This window comes from Dipodomys spectabilis, unplaced genomic scaffold (genome assembly GCF_019054845.1).
Source record: "Dipodomys spectabilis isolate Male_0828 unplaced genomic scaffold, ASM1905484v1 ptg000155l, whole genome shotgun sequence".
NCBI classification, from domain to species: Eukaryota; Metazoa; Chordata; class Mammalia; order Rodentia; family Heteromyidae; genus Dipodomys; species Dipodomys spectabilis.
This window is the reverse complement of record NW_024870832.1, coordinates 4,625,599-4,646,094: the sequence shown is the minus strand read 5'-3', so window position 1 is coordinate 4,646,094 and position 20,496 is coordinate 4,625,599. Positions and strand designations below refer to the sequence as shown.

At 39.3% G+C, this 20,496-nt stretch overlaps 1 protein-coding gene across 1 annotated transcript in view; it reads right to left on the bottom strand.

Annotated features, from left to right (window-relative positions):
* LOC122118565 (zinc finger protein 658B-like) overlaps nt 1-17,898 on the bottom strand; it is a gene marked incomplete at its 5' end in the record, with an annotated part of 110,572 nt that extends 92,674 nt beyond the window's left edge. Inside the window, 4 exon segments of the mRNA XM_042692407.1 lie at nt 16,297-16,309; nt 16,450-16,659; nt 16,661-16,754; nt 16,836-17,898. Of these exon segments, the coding sequence (XP_042548341.1) occupies nt 16,297-16,309; nt 16,450-16,659; nt 16,661-16,754; nt 16,836-17,898 (1,380 nt within the window).
* Between the last annotated feature and the right edge of the window lie 2,598 nt (nt 17,899-20,496).

Sequence of the window (20,496 nt, the reverse complement as noted above, 5' to 3'; positions counted from 1 at the left end):
CCTGGATTTGATTCCTCAGCACCACATAAGCAAAAAGTAAAAGCCCGAAGTGGCGCTGTGACTCAAGTGGTAGAGTGCTAGCCTTGAGCTGAAGAGCTGAGGGACAGGGCCCAGGCCCAGAGTTCAGACCCCACGACTGGACCCCCCCCCAAAAAAAAAAGAAAAAAAATATCCTAGGTTAACCATGTTTGGTTTAAATACTAAATATTGAAATGTGGTCACAGATACCCTGATATTTCCTTCCTACATAAAAAAGAACTGGTACCATGAAGTTTTATAAAGTTTGCCGACATTCTACAATACAAAATATAGGTAGGAGGGGAATAAAATGTTCCTTGACACAATTTTCATTTTAATAGGCCTTCATGGAAGGTGGAGCCAAATTTATGCAGGGTCAAGGAACACTCAAGATGACAAAAATTATAAATATGACCAAATGCTCAAATGTGGCACATATTCCTGAGTCATTTCAACAGTAGATCGCTAAGGATATATTTCCACTTTTGTTAGTTAATAGTGAAATTCCTCAGAGATCAAAATATATTCCTGAGCAAACATCTGTGAGATTTTGCAACAAGTGGTATTTCTAATAGAGAAGACCTCAGCACTGTATTGATTTTTTATCAAAAGTAGTTCAAATCTTAAACTGGCAGTGAATGAAAATATTCAAAAGTAGTGGGAAGGAAAAACAAAACTGAATACCACATCAAATGAAGTTAGACCAAAGATAACAGAAGCAGGAGAAATCCGATTTTCTTGTAGAGTATCAATTGGGGGAAGGAACTACTTTTCTGTATGGAACTCTGAAGTTGAGCTGAGGGGGAAAAGGATGGAGAGGTTGGAATTCCAGCCTGACAGCATTGAGAGCACTGAGAGCTGACTGCAGAAGGCTTAAAAGAGAATTCTGGAGAGGATCAGAAACTGGAGTGCAGGCCTTTTCTTCAGTTTTGGAAAGACAGCAGCTGAAACTGAGGTGCTGTTGACCTTGAAGGCTGGGTAAGGTGAACTCCATGTCTGCATTTTCTCTGGGTACCAGTCTTCTGTCTCAGGAGAATAAGGAAATATGTTTCCCCCACAACCTGTTGTGGCTCTCATTGTAATATTAATATAGATACTTCATTTTTACATGTTATCAATAGTAATCTTCCCTATGTGCACTCAAGGAAATATTCTTGCTTGCTGGCACCCAGGGACCAAGTGCCAGAGAGCCTTCAAAACCCTAATTTCCCCTAAGTCTATCTGTTTATGTTTTTGTGTTTCTCTAATTGTCTTTGGTTATGTAATCCTGTAGAACTCTCTAGGAAACAATTTTCCTATACAATGGGTAAGAAAAATGCTAATCATAAGAGCCATGTCAACAAAGGAAAACTGATCGCTAAGAAAAACTAGCTCCCAGATAAATCATTTGAAGAAAAGAAACAACTGAGACACATATGGAGGAAAGATGGAATGCAAAAAGTAAAAAAAATGATTCAAAGATAGATACAAAGAGTGAGGAAGAGAAAAATAACCAACACTAGTGAGTAGAAAATCAAGAATGGAGGGAGAATATAGAGGAAAGGAATCTTGTGAGGATACTTTAGAAAACAAACAGGGTTTTGTAGAAAGACCATAAAGTTTAGCAACAAATATAGTTTCAAGTAAGACCAAGACCATGAAGTAGCTCAAAAAGTAGATATGGAGATTAATTTAAGGACATATAGGTTAATCATTCCTTAAGAACACATGAATTTGTGTGTGACCAGACTATTTCAGCAATTCCAGGAAAGTTTCATTGAGATAGTTTAATGTTACTCATGAGGATGTGATCTGCTTGCAATCTATCCTTCACCTTTCATGAGATATAACCTCCTTGGTGTCATTACATCACATAACAAGTGTGAATCAACTTTATGACAACACAAAACATAGACATTCTGAAGCAAATCTGCATTCAACTTAGAAAGAATATAACCATTTAATCTGCTAAATCTACAAGCCATCTTTATCTGATTTAAGAATATGTTCCTGAGGCTGAATCTGTGTGGCTGGTATTGTTTTCAATTCTTTTTTTTTTTTTGGGTCCAGTCAAAGGGCCTCAACTCTGGGCCTGGGCGCTGTCCCCCAGCTCTTCAGCTCAAGGCTAGCATTCTACCACTTGAGCCACAACTTCCAGCTTTTTTCTTTTTCTTTATGTGGTGCTGAGGAATGGAACCCAGGTTCTCATGCATGCAAGGCAAGCATTCTACCACTGAGCCACCTTCCCACCCCCTTGTTTTTTAATTCTTGAACATCTTTAGGTATATATAATGGAATGGAAAACAAATGAGAAATAAAAATTGAAAAAAAAAAACTCACCAGAGATCCTTTCATTCTTTCCTGCTGCTGACAATGAACAGAAGATTCTGGAAGCATGGCTGAGATATAAGGCAAATGACATATTCACAAAAGAATCTGTGAGTATTTTGCCCCAAAATTTCCTCTTGCAAACATGATACATGGTCTGGAAAAGCATAAAGCTTTCTAATAAGTGAAGAATCTTTAATGTCTCAAGAACATTAATGTCTCCTATAAACACAAATCCAGCCCATTTCCTGGTACATAGATATCATTAAAGCAACTAATTTCCACGTTTATGTACTCACTAAATTTGTAAAAATGAAAGTTTCCCCCCCAAAAAATGAATAATTGAAAGCAAAAACATATCAGATTTCCACTAACAGTAGTTATTACTGAATGTACTTCAGGATGTATGAACTGCTTTCTTTTAATGCAAAGGTATCCTAGGAATCCATTGGAATTTATGTTCTACCTCATTGATGTACATATTTAAAGTCCATGGAATGCATGTCTGATGTAACTCAGCAGTTTTTTTATCAAATGTTATAAAGGAAAATATATACAGAACCTATTTCTGGTGTGATATTATTTCAATAATGATTGTCAAATGGCAAGTTTCACTGTACCCATTGCACACCTATGCAATGACTTATAATTTGACACTTAGCATGCTTTGGCCACAGGAACATGAGTAAAGATGATGTAAACCCTGGTTTGAGAAGTTCCTACTGGTCACTTTCCTAAAGAGTCATGGGAAGAACCTTGGCCATCGTACTGGAGATACAGGGCTAAAAAAATGTACAACATAAAATACACAATATAGGAGTGACACAACTGATGATAGGCAACATCTACAAAGCATACAACCTTGAGAAGACATATTACCTCAAGGTTTCTTCTGTGATTTTTCTTATAAGACCAAAGGTCCCTGACCAACACTTCCTGAACTACCGGGCACAACCAAACTGATTAGAGCTAGCATTAGCAAATCCACAGATGGCACCTTTAAGATAAGTTTCAATGATTACATACTAAAAGTCTTAGTGGAAACAGGCTGCATAAATTAGCAAGAAGATTAGGGATTAGTACATAAATAAATACTTTCAGTCAAAATAATTGCCCCACCATCCCAAACCACTGCCTCAGGTACCCTGTGATAACTAAGCTCTGGTTTATTCCTCAGTCCAGCACATCACAACTCCCAGAAATTAGTTTAAATGTTGCAACAGCAAAAAGTGATTGAGAGTGGTGTAGGAAAGAGTACCACCTGAATCTGGTGCTCAGGGAAGTGGCAACAATTTTTGCATAAGGCAATGGAAGCTAGCAACATCTTCCCCTTCCTGTGCTTTTCTGCTTGTGCTCTATATGGCTTCCCAGAACTGACAAGGTCTGTTCATTTAGGATGGAGATTCCTACTCATAGGGTGCTCTGCTTCAAACATTGCTAGGCTTCATTGCTAAATATAGAGGCCCAGTACTCACTACTCCAATATCCCATGTAAAACTGTCTCTAGAAACATGATCCTGTACAAACGCTTGGGAACTCAAGCCAGGAAAATAAAAAATCAAGCCAAATAGATTAAAACATCTCTAAGAGAAACAACACAGGAGCCAAAAATACAACTGCAGTGTAAGAGGACTCAGGCAGGCACACACCTCACAATTTCACTAGAATCCTTCCTGTACTCCTCTTACACCTGGGCAAAGCAAATAAAGTCACATGAGTTAATAGAAGAATCCCTTGGTCTTGGAGTCCAAATGCACAGCTCTTGGGCTCTCCTAGTCTGGACAATCACCCAGCTTGCTCTCAGACATTTGGGAATCAGGTTCCTGCATCTGAAGGCCCAGAGGCTAATGGCAGCACAAACTCCTGAACCTCAAGCAAATTATCAACCCCAGACTGGAGAAAAGCGTGGAGAGGGAAGTAGGCGCTTTGGCTCAAGTATAAAGTTCTCCCTCTGAGCTGAGGAGCTCAGAAATGCTGCTTGCAGGCCCAGAGTTCACGCCCCACCAAACAAACAGAAACAGAAAAAGAAACAGAAACCCGTGGAGGGGAGACTCCCCAGCAATCGCACAGTTCCTACCTGACATCAGTTCCCAAGCCTGAGATTCCTTTTAGTTACAGCTCCCAAGCTCCACTGCACAGAGCTGGGCCCCGGCCTCCTGGCTCCCTAAGGCCAAACTGTACTTCCAGCAGCAAGGCAAAGAAAAGAATCCGGAAGACGCAGACTTAAAACGCCCGAGGTGGGCGGGGAGACGCTTGCGCAAAAGCATCTTCTGCCCCACCTCCACCCTCCAAAAAACAAAAACAACCCAGGTCTTTCAAAGAAAATATCCTCCATGGAGACTACAATTCCCACAATGCTCGGTGCCACCCTGCTACATACCTGGGAACAAGTGGCTTGGGTGCATTGGGACTTTTCTCTCCCTGCTGTGGCAGTTAAGCTCAGTTTCTTCTTGAAAACCCCTGTTTCCTCTTGAAATACATAAGACCACCCAGAAAATGGATATATATGGGGAGAATTGGATACATTGGCTTTTTGATTCTTAGTTCTAATAATGAACTTGAGGTTATGAGACTGCGTTGCTTATACCTTTCTGTTTATTCAATGCCTGCCTCCTGCTGAATGTAAATTATATCTCTGTTTTGTCTTAAATTTTTTAATACATCCCCTCTTACTTTACAAAGGTATTCACAGCCACTGAACTTATACCTGGGTCATTTCCCATCGCTGTAATGTATATACTGGCATAAAATAGTGAGCTTGTTAAGTAAATATGCAGCATAATACTTCTGGTTATTTGGATTTCACAAAATCTAACAACTAATTTTCCAGAAACTCCCCACTTCTATCTGTTAAATCAAATGAGTTTTTATTTTTTTCCTGAATTTTGCATTTCATTTAAGGATTTTATGTTTTGTTATGTTGTTGGTCCTGTGGCTTGACCTCACAGCTCCTGCACTGTCTTTGAGCATTTGCTATGCTCTATTTGCATTTCCTTTAATAATTTCTTCAGGTAACTAGTGAAAAGTTCCCACACAGGGATTCTTATGAATATGGCACATCACCTCCATTTCCCTTCAAAGAGATAGTGGTTTGGGGGGTCAGGGATGAATGCAGGAGAGATAGAAGAGTGAAGTTTAGGCTAGGCTATGTTGATGTGAAACTTAAACACTTGCAAACCAGTCTGCTTTTGTCTTTTCAATTTGCATGTGAAAATCTCTTTAGAATTCTTACCTCTTCTCTGATCCTAACAGTTCCTCTCAGTAGCTTTAGGCTACATATCTAAGGGACCTCAGACTTGTCTTCTCAGACCTTATCCGTGAAACTGGGGAATAAATCTTTTGTCTCCTGCCACCATCCCATCAGAGCACAAGCAAGGCTCTGAGAGCCAATGGAATGATAATTAAGGAGACAGAGAGATTGCTGATGGCACAATTCTGCTATAATTCTCAAATGCTTGTGTAATATTGGCCTAGACCCACTGTGCCCAAAAATGCAAACAGCACACTTCTTTCCTCATTTTATTTCAATACATCTTTTCTACCCAAGCCTCCTGTGAGTTAAACCTACAGGCCAAAAGCTAGAACACAGACTTCCTCAAACCAATAAAGGGCAAGGACTTGCTGTCCTGAGGGTGGGAGTCAATAGCCCTGAAGCCTTTGCTCACATTTTGTCTGCTCCTGGCAGGCACCGCAGGGTCTACAACAGTCTCCCTCTCTCTTATCAGAGAACCTACACTTGTCTCTTAGGTGTTTATTGTGATATTTTGTAATCCCTTCCATAAAAAAAATTGGGAAAGACTGGATTGGAAACTTTCACGTTTGATTTTAGTGTATGAGTTCTCCATGTCTCTATTATGGAGCTGTACTATTCCTCATGAAAATGGGAATCAAAGAGCATATTTGAATGTATAGACTTCAACTTAAAAGCACCTCTAACAATATAAAGAAAAATTAATTTCATCTTTAAAACTAAATTCCTGGGAAGTGGCACTGTGGCTCAAGCGATAGAGCGCTCGCCTTGAGCTGAAGAGCTGAGGGACAAGTGCTCAGGCCCAGAGTTCAAGCCCCACAACCACAAAAAATTATCCTCTCTAAAACCAAATTCCTGAGAGACAAAGAGATAAAACTGGGGTGATTCAAACAGTACCTGTAAAATGTAGTTTTCTTTTCTTTTCTTTTCTTTTTTTTTTTTGTTGGTCATGGGGCCTGAACTCTGGGCCTAGGTACTGTTCCTGGGCTCTTCAGCTCAAGGCTAGTGCTCTACCACTTAAGCCACAGTGCCACTTCTGGCTTATTCTGCTTATGTGGTGCTGAAGAATCGAACCCAGGGCCTCATGCATGCAAGGCAAGCACTCTACCACTCAATCATCTTCCCATCCCTGAAATATAATTTTCATTGTTCAAGCCTACATTTGTGATGAATTTCTTTATTCCTTTTTCCTTTTGTTTTGTTTGGTTTTGTTTTTGGTTATGCCACTTGAACTGTGAGCCTAGGAACCATCTTTTAGCCCTTCAGCTCAAGCCAAGTGCTCTACAATGTGTGCTAAAGCACCAATTCTGGTTTTCTGGTTTTTATTGGAGATAAGTGTCTCACAGACATTGCTGCCCTGGCTGACTTTGGACTGCAGTCCTCAGGTTTCAGCTTTTTGAATAGCTAGGATTAAAGACATAAGGTACCAGCACCCATCTTGCATTTCTTTTCTTTTATGTCCCAGCCTTGGGTCTTGAACTCAGTGCCTGGACACTGTCCCTAAATTTTTGCTCCAAACTAGCACCCTAGTACTGGAGCCACAATTCCACATTCAGCTTTTTCTATGTATGTGGTACTGAGGACTTGAACCAGAGCTTCATACATGTTAGGTAAGTACTCTACCACTGTTGCGGGACAGCCACAACACCAACAGTGTTCTGGAAGGGCAATGGGATGATAATGGAACAGACTAAGAGAAGGCCAATGACAAATCTCTCTTTATTCCAGCAATAACCTTAGCTGTACACACATCCTAGATCAGTCCAGTGCTTGCATCACATTGTTCTAGTACTCACTGAGTCAAGAAGTGCAGACCATATGCATCTTTCCTCATTCTAGTTCAACCTTTGTCCAACAAACTCCTAGAGGTAAGCCCCTAGGCCCAGAAGCTAAAAGGAACACTCCCTCCTACAAAAAGGGCAAGTACTTATAGCCCTGAAGGTTGGAGGCTGTGGTTGTGGAGCTTTTGCTCACACCTTGCCAGCTCCTGGCACCTCAGGATCTGCACCACTTCCCCCTTTTTCATTTTGTAAATTGAGCAAGTGTCTATCAGCCTGAACCTGGAAAATCAGCAGATCATACATCTCAGGAAGAATGGAAGAAAAAAGTAATACCAAAACAATAAACAGGAAAATGCCTAAGAAATAACAAAAAGAGTGCTATTTCCCCAGGTGAATCCCTTCAGGTAATGGAGAACTGATACAGTTAAGCCTGGGAGGTAGAGTGACCAATACCAGATATCTGACCCTGAAGATGCATAATATCTAAGCTTATATTATCAGAGGGCAAGATTCTTCAAATATGTCACTGGATATGGGTCCAACTCATATTTCCATCATATTCAAGAGGGATAACACAGATGTACTGACAATTAGCATGACACATTATTTTTAACTGGGTCTTTGGCAGGTCTATGTGATTATCAACATACATCATTGCTGTTTCCAAATCATAAAATATATCACAATCATTTTATCTACAACCACCTGCATATCAAGGGTACCAGAAACATTTCAAACTAAAGTATTAACATGTTGTTCTGTACATATGGTTTCTACAAGGATCACAGGAGAAGCAGAAGCGCTAGCAAGAAGAGTCAGGATAGCAATAATGATGGCAACCAATTATCCCCAAAATCTGCAGCAATGGCTAAGAGTCCTCTGAACCTCAATAGCAAACGGAAAGCCAAACTTATTATACCATGGTTCTATCAACTGAACATGCAATGTAAGTTAAGGGGATTGCATAGTAAGCTAGGATTACTCAAACAGTTAGTGAGAACACAATTAACTGGCTCACAAACATCTGGTTCTCTAGACAAGGAGAGTCAGGAGTTGTGCTTTTATACTCCTGAACCTAGAGATTCTGGTACTCACCCATGTGACTTCATATACTTGCTTTTTGTGAATTGAAGCCTATGAATGGTAAACATTCCTTGAAAAAATGTCTTATATAAACATAGTGATACTCTTTTCACCCTCTGCGCTTCCTATGGCTTTTGAAACTTTCAAAATGCTGCTGGCACAGATATACTCCAATGAATGTGTCTGTTCTTAACAAATTACAATTTCTCCACTAATATAATTAGCCTATTTTACATCACTTAAAATGAGAGAGAAAGGCTGGGCAGGTGGTTCAGTGGTAGAGTGCTTGCTTTGCCTGAATAAGTCCCTGGGTTTGATTCCTCAGAACCACATAAGTAGAAAAAATTCACAGTGCACTGTGGCTCAAGTGGTAGAGTGCTAGCTTTGAATTTAGGAGCTGAGAAACAGTTCCCAGGCTCAGAGTTCAGGCCCAATGACAGCCAAAATAAATGAGAGAGACTTTCTATATATGTATTCTAAATCAATTGTTAAAATATAATTTGAATACAATACAGTGACCTTGATATGTGTGTGCTTGTCCTGATTCTTGAACTCAAGGTCTGGAAACTGACTATGAAATTATTTGGCTACTTTATTGGAGATAAGTCTCTCAGACACTCTTGTACCCATGACTTCAATTTGTGATCCTTGTAGTGATCCTTTAGATCCATCCCAAGGGATCACAAGCAAGCACAGGAGAAAGATTATTATAAGGTTTACTAGAAAGACCATATTTCCCAGGAGAGGGAGCACATGCATCTGTCTCTCTTCATGTAGCAACAGGAGCTGGGGGGCAAGAAGTTAGGTAGGTACATGCTCAGGTAGGTGTGGGAAGAGAGAGGGAGTGGTCAGCAGCATGAAGGGAACTCTAGGTCTGGGAAGAGCTCAGGTCTGGGTGGAGCTGAGGAGCAAAGGTGGGGATAATACTAACTTTCCTCAGATCTCAGCCTTCTGAGTAGTTAAGATTACAGCCATTAGACATGACAGGCCAGTCACAATATCTTCTTTTAAATTCAGATTCTATTCTAATAAAATAATATGAAATAGAAAACTTGAAAATTTTAAGGCAAGATATTCAGTCACTAATGTGAATGAGGACAGTCCAAATCCCAAAACAAACAGCAAATACCCCACCATGAAATTTGTAACACTCCTCAACTTAAGTAATGTGAATGTGAACATGTAGCCTATAATAAATTGACTTCAAGTTTTTCAAAGTAAGAAAGCATTCTTGTGATGTAGGAAAACCGAGTACTAATGTGCAAAAGCTGCTTTTAAAGGATTCATATTGTCTTTCCTATCAAAAACTACCTCACTGAAGTAAACAGAATACATTTTCTCTTTTTGTAAATGTCACTGGAAAGTTCATGTATTTTATATTAACAATTACCATTGTGGGTAAGTGTAAGAAAAACAAGAACGCTGGATAAAAGAATTTGCTGAGGAAGTGTACTCATTACCTCACTGTAACCCTCTGTATAGTAGCTTTACAATAAAAAAAAAAAAGTGAATTTGGAAACAAAATAATTTTAGTAGGACTGGCAACAATAAAAAAAAAAAATCCTTCATAAAACTAAAAAAAAAAAAAAAAAGGATTTGCTGTGTAATCAAACAACAAATATAAGCAAAAGCACATACCTATATAAGTTGTTTCTTTTAAATTTTATGGATCTACATTTTGGGGTGTATTTTCTGTTAATATTTTTCAGTAACACATAAGACTTCACTCTTCTGTGGATTTGTCTTTAGTGGAGACTTTAATGCTCTATTTGATTCAGGAATGTTTCTTCTCCCATAAGAAGGCTTTAGCTTTTCCAGTCCACCTATCATGTTCTGACCAGGAACTTCTAGGGTAAAATCACACAGGTTCTTTTCTGACTCTCTCATTTGGCTTCTCTCCAAGACATGGTTACAGAATCTTTACTCATTGTCAACAGCAAGAAAAAATGAAAGGATCTCTGATGAGATTTTTTTATTTCTCACTCTGTTTGACATTCCATGTTATGAACCTAACTGTGTCCAAGATTGAAAAACAGGAAAAAAAAAGTTTCAGCTTTAGGAACATGTTTATAAGAAAAGCTAAAGATGGCTTGTAGATTTAGCAGATGATCAAATCTTGCCTTTTACGTTAAATGCAGATTTGCTGAAAATTCATTGTGACTTATCACAAATTAAATGCCAGAAAACTAGAAGTGACATTCTGGCTGGAAGTGGTAGCATGCCAGCCTTTACTGAAAAGCATAGGGAATATGCCAGGCCCTCCCTGAGTTTAAACCCCACAGCTAACAATTGAAAGAAAAAAGAAACAATCCCAAACAAACAAAAACCTAACTACTTGCTCATTGCCTTTGTTCTTCTACTTTTCTTTGTAGTTGTAACTGAATACTTCCTGTCATTCCATTTTCTACTTTCTTCCTTTCACTTTGAGGGGTTGAACCTTCAGACTTGCACATGGAAAGTGGATACTACATACCAACCTATTCTTTGCTCTTTTAACATAAAAAGTCTGCTTATAGGACAGGGAAGGTAGCTAAGTGGTACAGTGCTTGCATCGCAGGAATGAGGAGCTGGGTTCTATTCCTCAGGTTCTCAACACAGAAAAAGCCAGAAGTGGTGCTGTGGCTCAAGTGGTAGAGTGCTACCCTTGATCAAAAGCAGTTCAGGGACAGCACTGGACCCCTGATTTCAAGTCTAAAGACCAGCAAAACAAAAAGTCTGCTCATTTAAATTAGTCAGTGCTTCCCTGGAATTTAAAAGACAAACTTACTAGTGACTTAAGTTCACTTTCAATAGTATTGTCCTCCTTTCCAGAGAGTTCAGGGACCACACACAGAAGAGACCCTATACCTCTGCTATCATTTATAAACTAGCTGTTGTAAAACATTAAGCATCAACACATACATTTCTATTCTTATTATTTTGAACACAATGGGATTTGTAAGGGCTGGTAAAAATAAGTGAAGGAAACCCTTCCTTTTCACCTATTTGTTGTGATAGTAATGGATCTATTTTGCTGTGCACTCAAGTCCCACACTTGTCATTTGAGTTCTCTCTGAACTACTTTTCAATTTCTTTTCTTCTTTGGACACACACATTCACACACATCCTGAAGAATTTTTACTAGTTCATCTAACAATGTTTTACTACCAATTCTTCTAGTCCACAAGCAATTGTATCGTCTATATAGGACAAGACTATTACATTAGGCCACTGACTTATCTGACAGGTCCCTGTGTCAACAGTCAGCCCTGCAGGAAACACGTGTGCAACTTGGCTCATGCTGCAGGTGCCATGCTGTGCTGGTGGTGGACTGATGGGTAGCACATACCCTGCTCTGTGCTTCTCACTCCTGTCCCAAGGGACTTGCCAGGTTTGCCTATTGCATGAAGACTTTGGCACTGCCCTCCTCTACTCAGCTGGCTGCTTACCAAATTTTTCTTTCCTGTACCTTCCACTTTGAGTTCTGGCATAGACCATGAGCCCAACCAACTTCCACCACATCAGATGAAGTCTCCACATCAAACTTTTGGTAACAAACATTTAAGTTAGAATGCACATATAACGTTTTGGCCAGGTTTTGCTCAGATCCCATGTAAAAGTGAGGCAAAAGATGGTTGGCTGTGATTGCTCCAGGTAGTCATCTACTCAAAGTACTGAGACCTCTATAACAGGGACTTCATACAAGGGTGTGAGTGATGCAGAAAAATGAAAGACAAAAAAATTAAAGATATTCTCAATTCATTGAGGGAACCCCAAAAAATGTACACTTAATGTTAAGCTAATTATGGGAGGAAAAATGACCTAGAGCTGGACAAACATAAAGATATAAGTGGTCAAGGTAATGCAAGGGGGCCTTGGGTGGTCCCTGAGGGTCTAGTGAAAACCCTATGATAGCCTTGTTCAGTACCCACTGTGCTCAGTATCCCAGCTTCTGTCCCTTCCAGTCACTCTGAATTGCATCATTCTAGGTTAATCTGAGGAAGAAACAAGGGTTCACCTAACATCTTGCTCTCTCATTGGGGTCCAGATTGCTTGGGAATTGAAAGTTCTTGGTTAAATACTTAGATCTCTGGAGAGCAGACTCTTCAGGGTCATGACTTTGAGTCATATTAAGTGCCCCTGCTGATGATATCAGAATTTTCTCTAACATAAATATGACTTTATTTGTTTACCTTATCCAGTAACATTCAGTGAATGACTATTGAAAACAATCTAATTTAGAGCTGAAATCTTCATACAAAGGCAGAACTCTTCTAAAGCCTAACTTTGAAAAGTGCTACAGAATGAACCTTGTGGTAGGACCCTTGACATTCTGAAAACTTATATATCTTTCACATAAACCACTCTTAGTGCTTGGGTCTAGGGTGAATATGTACCCAAGTCATGATTGATCACTTCTCTTTTCAGGACATAGGAGCTTTTAGAATGAGCTGAAACTAAATATCCTGTCATTCACTCCTGGGAGTGGCCTTGAAAAAAAGTGCAATCAGAAAAGGAAAAACAACAAAAATGCTTAAACACATCTGAACAGATCAGACTGAAAAGAGTTTTTCTCCTACATCTATGTGCACACAGCACAAGACCACAGTCTTCTCGTTCAAATATATTGGTATTGGGGGACCTTAAATCATCACTACTTGATACTTCTTTTCTCATAATACTGTTTCAAGTATGCTGAAATATTTGGCCACATTTTATATGTTGAGATCTCTCTTTGAAGGTCTCATTCCGCACTTTACAGATGTGGACCACTTTGTCCTGCATAGTGACTTGAAACTCTGCAAGGACTTATGAACTAGACAGAAACATAAAGGTATGTGCATGTGGATTCACATGACAAAAGATTCGTGACAATCTATCATTACCCGGGCTTATAAGACATTTCAATATCAACTTCAATGGAGGACAATGACTATAACTTATGGAGGACTTTAGGCTTATACAGGAATGGTAATTTTTCTGCAGGAGGGCCAAAGAACCCATTTTACAAAATATCTTCCCTGGCCTTCGAGTTCTTTCTACTCAGGACCTGGGTACTGTCCCTGAGCTTTGGTAATAAAGGAATAAAAGTGTTGACAGTCTATCAACTTCATTCACAGCACTACTTGTGGGAAATTTGGTGATAACTGGCCAAAACACTCTCACAGCAATTCCAAACTAGTTGGCCTTTCAACTGTGATCTTTAAACCTCATACTCTTGAGCAACTAAGAATTCAGATGTGAAGTACAAGTTCCCAGTTAGATCAGGAGGTCTTAATTACTTGATCCAAGCAGGACTCATGGTGTCCACATAACAGGATATAAAATTCATAACATCATATAGCCATATGCAAAGGTCCTTTTGCAATCACTTGGTAAAGGACTGTTTACCTATCATTGGGTAAACCACACCCAAATTCTTCCACTAAATATTTGGAAGAATGTATTGTTTACATGGATCTTATTATTGGTCTTCAGGTTGAATTCAGGGGCAAAAATTTGTGAGACTTCCTTTACCTTCTATACCAGATGCCCTTTTGTATCACTGATTTTTCACCTTAGGGTCTTGCTTCTCTGCCTGGACCTCTCAACACACTAATTTTATAATTACATATCACAAGTAACAAAAAATGTAGGTACATATGACCAGATCTATGCTTTTATTGGCTACCATTATCATGAAGCTTTTGCATGGGATGGCCTACAACTACTATCTAATTTCTGCTTCCTGATTAGCTAAGATTACACACATGAGGGACTGTAATTGCTCATTTTTAAATGCTGGTCTTAAATTAAAAGAAGGAAAGGGTACTTTACCAATTCATTGAGCGTTAAGTCCCTTAAATTCTGAGTTCAAGCAAAGTGTTGGCCAAATGATAATAACAAAAATAACTAATAAAATGTTATCATCAGACAAACTTTGAATGAATGTGGTTATGTTGGTTCATAATTTGAGCTATATAACAGGCGCTATATAACAGGCCTACGTAGGATTTCAGTCTGTGAACCATCCCTTCTCAGAAAGCATCCAGTTTGTAAACATGGGAGAATGAGCTATTTCCAAATGGATGGTGTGTGTGTGTGTGTGTGTGTGTGTGTGTGTGTGTGGTACAAGTAGGAAGGCAAAGGGCATAGGTGCCTCCCAATCCCCCTATTTTTTTAAACTAGGCCTCTGTGGATAAGCAGAAGGGGGAAGAGTGTGAGGGAAAGGGTTAAGCGAGCAAGTAGCTAAATCTTGCAATGTGAACTCCACTGTCCTTATCTTGTAAATGGAATCATAGACAGGATTTAAGAATTTTTTCTTTTATAGTGAAAATAACATAAAGAGGAGTTATTTTTTTTTTGAACAATTGAAATAAATACTGAAATTGTTGAAGCCACAGGAAGCCTGAGCTGAAGCACTGAAGGAAACCTCCTGTTCCCAGAGAGAGATTTCATCAGAACAGCCCACAGGGCTCATGCTTTGATTCCTAGCTTTTATGGAGGCCAAGATGAAAGCCAGCTCTGGATGGCTTCAACTCAGTTCCTGAGTTGAACAGCTGATACTGGCACAAAAAAATTTCTTCATGAAAGTGTGAAAGTAGAGCTCTTCATGTAACCAAACAGCTCTGGACATATGTAGAATGACTGGCTTATATAGGATCTGGAATCTGGGTCTTGGTTTACTAATTAAGAACTTTCTGAGGTAACAGACATTTCTTCTAAATGCCTCCAGGATATCTTTAATTACATAACTATACAGTGGATCTATCTAGGCTCTAGAAATTCTAACATTAGGTCAACCTTTGTGTTTCTGTAAAAGAAGACAGTATTTTTGTTGGAAGCCTCATTTTGGAAGATGGAATACTGGAGTCTTTATAACACAGCTAGCAGTCTGCAAGCAGCCTGTTGTAACAAAGAATTGCAGTGCACAAATACACTTAGACAGCTTGGAAACAGGACAGAAAGGGAAAAAAAGAATAAAAACAACACCAAGAAACCAATGAGCACCAAGAGAGTGCTGAATTAGCACACTATGATAACCAGAGACAAGCCAGGAGACAGGACACAGGACATGACCACAGAGACATGTGGCATGTTATCAGGTGCCACTGCTGGTCCAGCCTAAATAGGGTCTAAGCAGGAGGCAGGTCTACAGGAAATTCCCAGTCCCAGGTACTGGACTATCAGATTGAGTAACATATCAGCCAAATGCCCATGCCTGCTTGCAGGGATCCAGCCACACCCATCAGTTGGGAGGCAAGTATTGGATGGGGCATTTCCTTCCCCCTGCATGAAGACAAGGTGTCAGACCCCACCATCTACTATGTGGCCAATAGGGCACCATCCACACCTGACCACCTTACTTAATATTACTGAATTATTAAATCAATTTATAAAATGTTACATCGTCTTTATCGTTTTGTAAACAGTTCAAGAATTTACTTTTTGTAAAAGCCATTTTTCTTGAGCCCCACCTCTGAAAGAATAATTCTCACATTCACCAAAAATTAAACATTCCTCCTTTGAATAGTTTATTTCTTCCTTCTTCCTAATTCCTTCCCTTCTTCTTTCCCTCTCTCACTTCCCTCCTTCCTTCCTTCCTTCCTCTCAGGGCTTAGAAGTGATGCGGTAGCTCAAGTGGAAGATGGTTTTTTTGGTTAACTTCAATGTTTGTGAGAGATTGATCAATCTTTGTGTGCTTGATTATTTCCCCTAATGTCATATCTACATTGGCCCTTTATGAGATAACACAGGCATGACACATCGTCCACACTGGTGTTTTATTATAGCTCACTAAGCAGAACAGCTAAATGGGCAAAGAGTGAATCAATCACAAGTTGCTCATCACCAGTGATTAAATAACAAGCACTGAAGACACTTTTCCATGTCTTCTACATACATAAAATTTCTCTCTGGAGGGTTTTTTTTCTGATGGACAGAAAGGTATAAGTTCTGGGTGAAAGACTTTCCAACATAGGTTACATTAATAAAATTTCTCTCCTGTGTGTGCTCTCTGGTGGACAGTAAGGTGTAGCTTCTGGCTAAGACTTTTCACACATATGACATTCATAAGGTTTCTTTCCTGTGTGTCTTTTCTGATGGACAGTGAGGTTTGACTTCCAGGTGATAGACTTTGCACACATGTTACATTCATAAGGTTTCTCTCTTGAGCGTGTTGTCTGGTGGCCAGTAAGGTATGACTTCTTGGTGAAAGACTTTCCACACATGTTACATTCATGCAGTTTCTCTCCAGTGTGTTCTCTGATGGCTAGTAAGCTTTGATTTCTGGGCGAAAGACTTTCCACACATATTACATTCATAAGGTTTCTCTCTAGTATGTGTTCTCTGGTGGACAGCATGGTATGCCATTTGGCGAAAGACTTTCCACGCACGTTACATTCATAAATTTTCTCTCCTGTGTGTTCTCTGGTGGCTAGTAAGATATCCCTTGCATGTGAAAGATTTTCCACAAATGTTACATTCAAAAGGTTTCTCTTTGGTGTGTGTTCTCTGGTGGATAGTAAGCTTTGATTTCTGGGTGAAAGACTTTCCACACACATTACATTCATAAGGTTTCTCTCTACTATGTGTTCTCTGGTGGACAGTAAGCTTTGATTTCTGGGTGAAAGACTTTCCACACACATTACATTCATAAGGTTTCTCTCTAGTATGTGTTCTCTGGTGGACAGTAAGGTATTCCTTCTTAGCGAAAGACTTTCCACACACCTTACATTCATAAGGTTTCTCTCCTGTGTGTATTCTCTGGTGGACAGTGAGGTTTGACTTCCAGGTAAAAGACTTTCCACACAAGTTACATTCAAAAGGTTTCTTTCCTGTGTGTGTTATCTGATGGACAGTGAGACTTGACTTCCAGATGAAGGACATTCCACACGCGTTACATTCATAAGGTTTCTCCCTAGTATGTGTTCTCTGGTGGGCAGAAAGGTTTGCCTTTTTGGCGAAAGACTTTCCACACACATTACATTTATGAGGGTTCTCTCCTGTGTGTGTTCTCTGGTGGTTAAGGAGATATGTCTTGCAGGTGAAAGACTTTCCACAAATGTTACATTCAAAATGATTCTCTTTTGTGTGTATTCTCTGGTGAACAGTAAGCTTTGATTTTGGGAAGAAAGACGTTCCACACACGTGACATTCATAAGGTTTCTTTCCTGTCTGTGTTATCTGATGGACAGTGAGATTTGACTTCCAGGTGAAGGACTTTCCACACAAGTTATATTCATAAATTTTCTCTCGTGTGTGTGTTCTCTGGTATCTAGTAAGATATGCCTTGCAGGTGAAAGACTTTCCGCAAATGTTACATTCAAAAGCTTTCACTTTTGTGTGTGTTCTCTGGTGGCTAGTAAGCTTTGATTTCTCGGTGAAACATTTTCCATACAGGTTACATTCATAAGGTTTCTCTCTAGTATGTGTTCTCTGGTGGACAGTAAGGTATGCTTTCTTGGCGAAAGACTTTCCACACATGTTACATTCATAAGGTTTCTCTGTAGTATGTGTTCTCTGGTGGACAGTAAGGTTTGATTTCTGGGTGAAAGACTTTCTACACACGTTATATTCATAAGATTTCTCTCCTGTGTGTGTTCTCTGAGGGACTATAGGGTGTGTCTTCTCAGAGAAAGACCTTTCACATTGTTTATATTCTTCAACTACAGAAGGCACATGAGGACTATATGCAGCACACATCTTACCAGGTTCACAGAAAACACCCATGTTCTGACACCCAGTGACCTTTTCTGTCCTCATCCCTAAGGAGTTCCCATTATTCTTAATCAGTTCTGTCTTCTGTATGGAGCTCAAGTGAAAACTTTTTATAAGTTTCACTTTTTCCTCCCCTGGGTTACTATTCATGACTGCTACTTCAGAGAGATATTTATTGTGACTTTCCTGACAGGTGCTAATCACATCCTCCATTTCTTGGGCATCTAAAATGAATAACAGGAAAATAGACAAAAACATAAATGAGATCCATAAATTCCTTAATGTAAAGGTATTTTCTCACACTGTAACTGTTACAAGATTTTCAAATATTAAAGTATTGCTTTATGAAGAATATATATTTTCTCTGCAATGTTGTAATTAAGAAAGTAGTATGGACATTTTACAATGAAAAATAATATTTTTCTGTATTTTAGATCTTTCTATTTTTCTCAAGGAAATATTTACTCAAATTATTCATCAACGTACTCTTAATGCTTCCATTCTGAATCTCACTCTATGCCCAGTACAACTGATGAGAAATTGTCACATCAGAGGATAGCAGCCCTAGCATACTCCTATTTTCCTCCTACCTGCATAATACTAGTTTAAAAGAAAATGAGATCTCCTTTGTACATTTCTTATTGTGTTTTTCTCTTTAAGAATGACTTCACACAGTATTTTCAAAATATAAAAATCAGAAAACAAACAAACAAAAAAAAAAAAGAATGACTTCTCTACAGACAAATACAATAGCTAACATTAACTACATTGGCACACCAAATTCAGTTTGTGTCCATGTGAATTCTGGATTGACAATTCCTTGAGACAAAGAATCACATACTTTTCTGCTAACATGACTCAGGGGTACTAGGTATATTATGGCTCTGTACAGTTCAATATAAACAGACCAATTGGGCTCTGGAATAATCATTACCTTCAAGATGCTTTAAATCACCTGTGAAATTATCTTCTGAGCCTTCTCTTATCCATGGTTCAGCACCTTGCTCAAGTTTGACAATCAATTCAGGTATAGGAACACAGTGCCCTGTGAATAAGAAATAGTGGAGAACTATTGCTCTTGCTGGGTCATCATTAATATAAGGTCACAGACATCCTGTTCACAAGGTTGCTCCTAAATCTGGTTTCTCAATTGTTTGTGTGTGGGGCAGTCGAGTTGTAGGGCCTGAACTCTGGGCCTGGGAGCTGTCTCTCAGCTCTTAAGCACAAGGCTAGCACTCTATCACTTGAGCCACAACGACAATTCCAGCTTTTTTCCCCTGCATATGTGGAGCTGAAAAATCGAACACCGGGCCTCAAGCATGCAAGGCAATCGCTCTACCCCTGAGCCATCTTCCAGGCCCATGGTTTCTCTATTCTTAATAGCTCCATGGTGGAGTTTCCCCCAGCTTTGAGTTTATTGTGTCAATTGTGTGGCTTGACCTCAGCTCTTTTGCTAAAAACTAGCATTCTACTACTTTGAGTCTTGGCTACATTTCTAGTTTTGGAATGGTTAATTGGAGATAAGAGTCTCATGGTCATTTTTCTATAGTTGCTGGCTTCAAACCAAAATCTTCAGATTTCAGCCTCCAAAGTATCTAGGATTCCAAGCTTGATGCACTAAACTCTGTGTCAAGTTTGGCTTACAAATACACACTTTTAACTACTGGTTTCCAGATCATACTGTCAGTAGTAATGTATATTCTATCTAGCCTGTAGATCCACCTATAATAATCACCCCAAGGCTGGGAACTCAGTTTCCTATTAATGGATCATAGTTTAGAACTTTTGTCCAACTACTGATTTGCCTTCTTAAAAATGAGAATAAAATTAGCTCTTGAGTTACATATAATGAAGTTGAAGTTTCCCTTAGAAAGCAATGACACTTCCCATGCAGTGGAATCTTTTTTTTTTTTTTTTTTTAGAAAATGTAATGATCCAAAGGCTTACACTTGTAAACCTACATTTAGGAGGTAAGACCAGAAGAGGCAGGCTTGAAAGCAACCTGGGCACAGAAACCCAGAATATACCCCAAAACAAAAGCTAAAATGGAGTTGTGGCTCAAGCAGTTGTGTGAAAAGCAAACAACACGAAGCTCCTAGACCTGAATTTGGCTAGCTTTTATACTAGCAGTTTTTAACCTGGGAATGGACTGGAATCTTATACCTAAATAACATAAACAGTCAAATGTCTACTAAAATAAAAACACTTGATCTTCCAAATAAAAGTGACCTTTGCTCACCCAAGGACATTAGGTTGTTATAAGTTTCCAGCATTACTTCTCTATGAAGGGTCCTCTGACCAGGATCCAGATCCTGCCACTCCTTCCAGGTAAAGTACACAGCCACATCATCAAATGATATCAGCTTCTGTAATGGCACA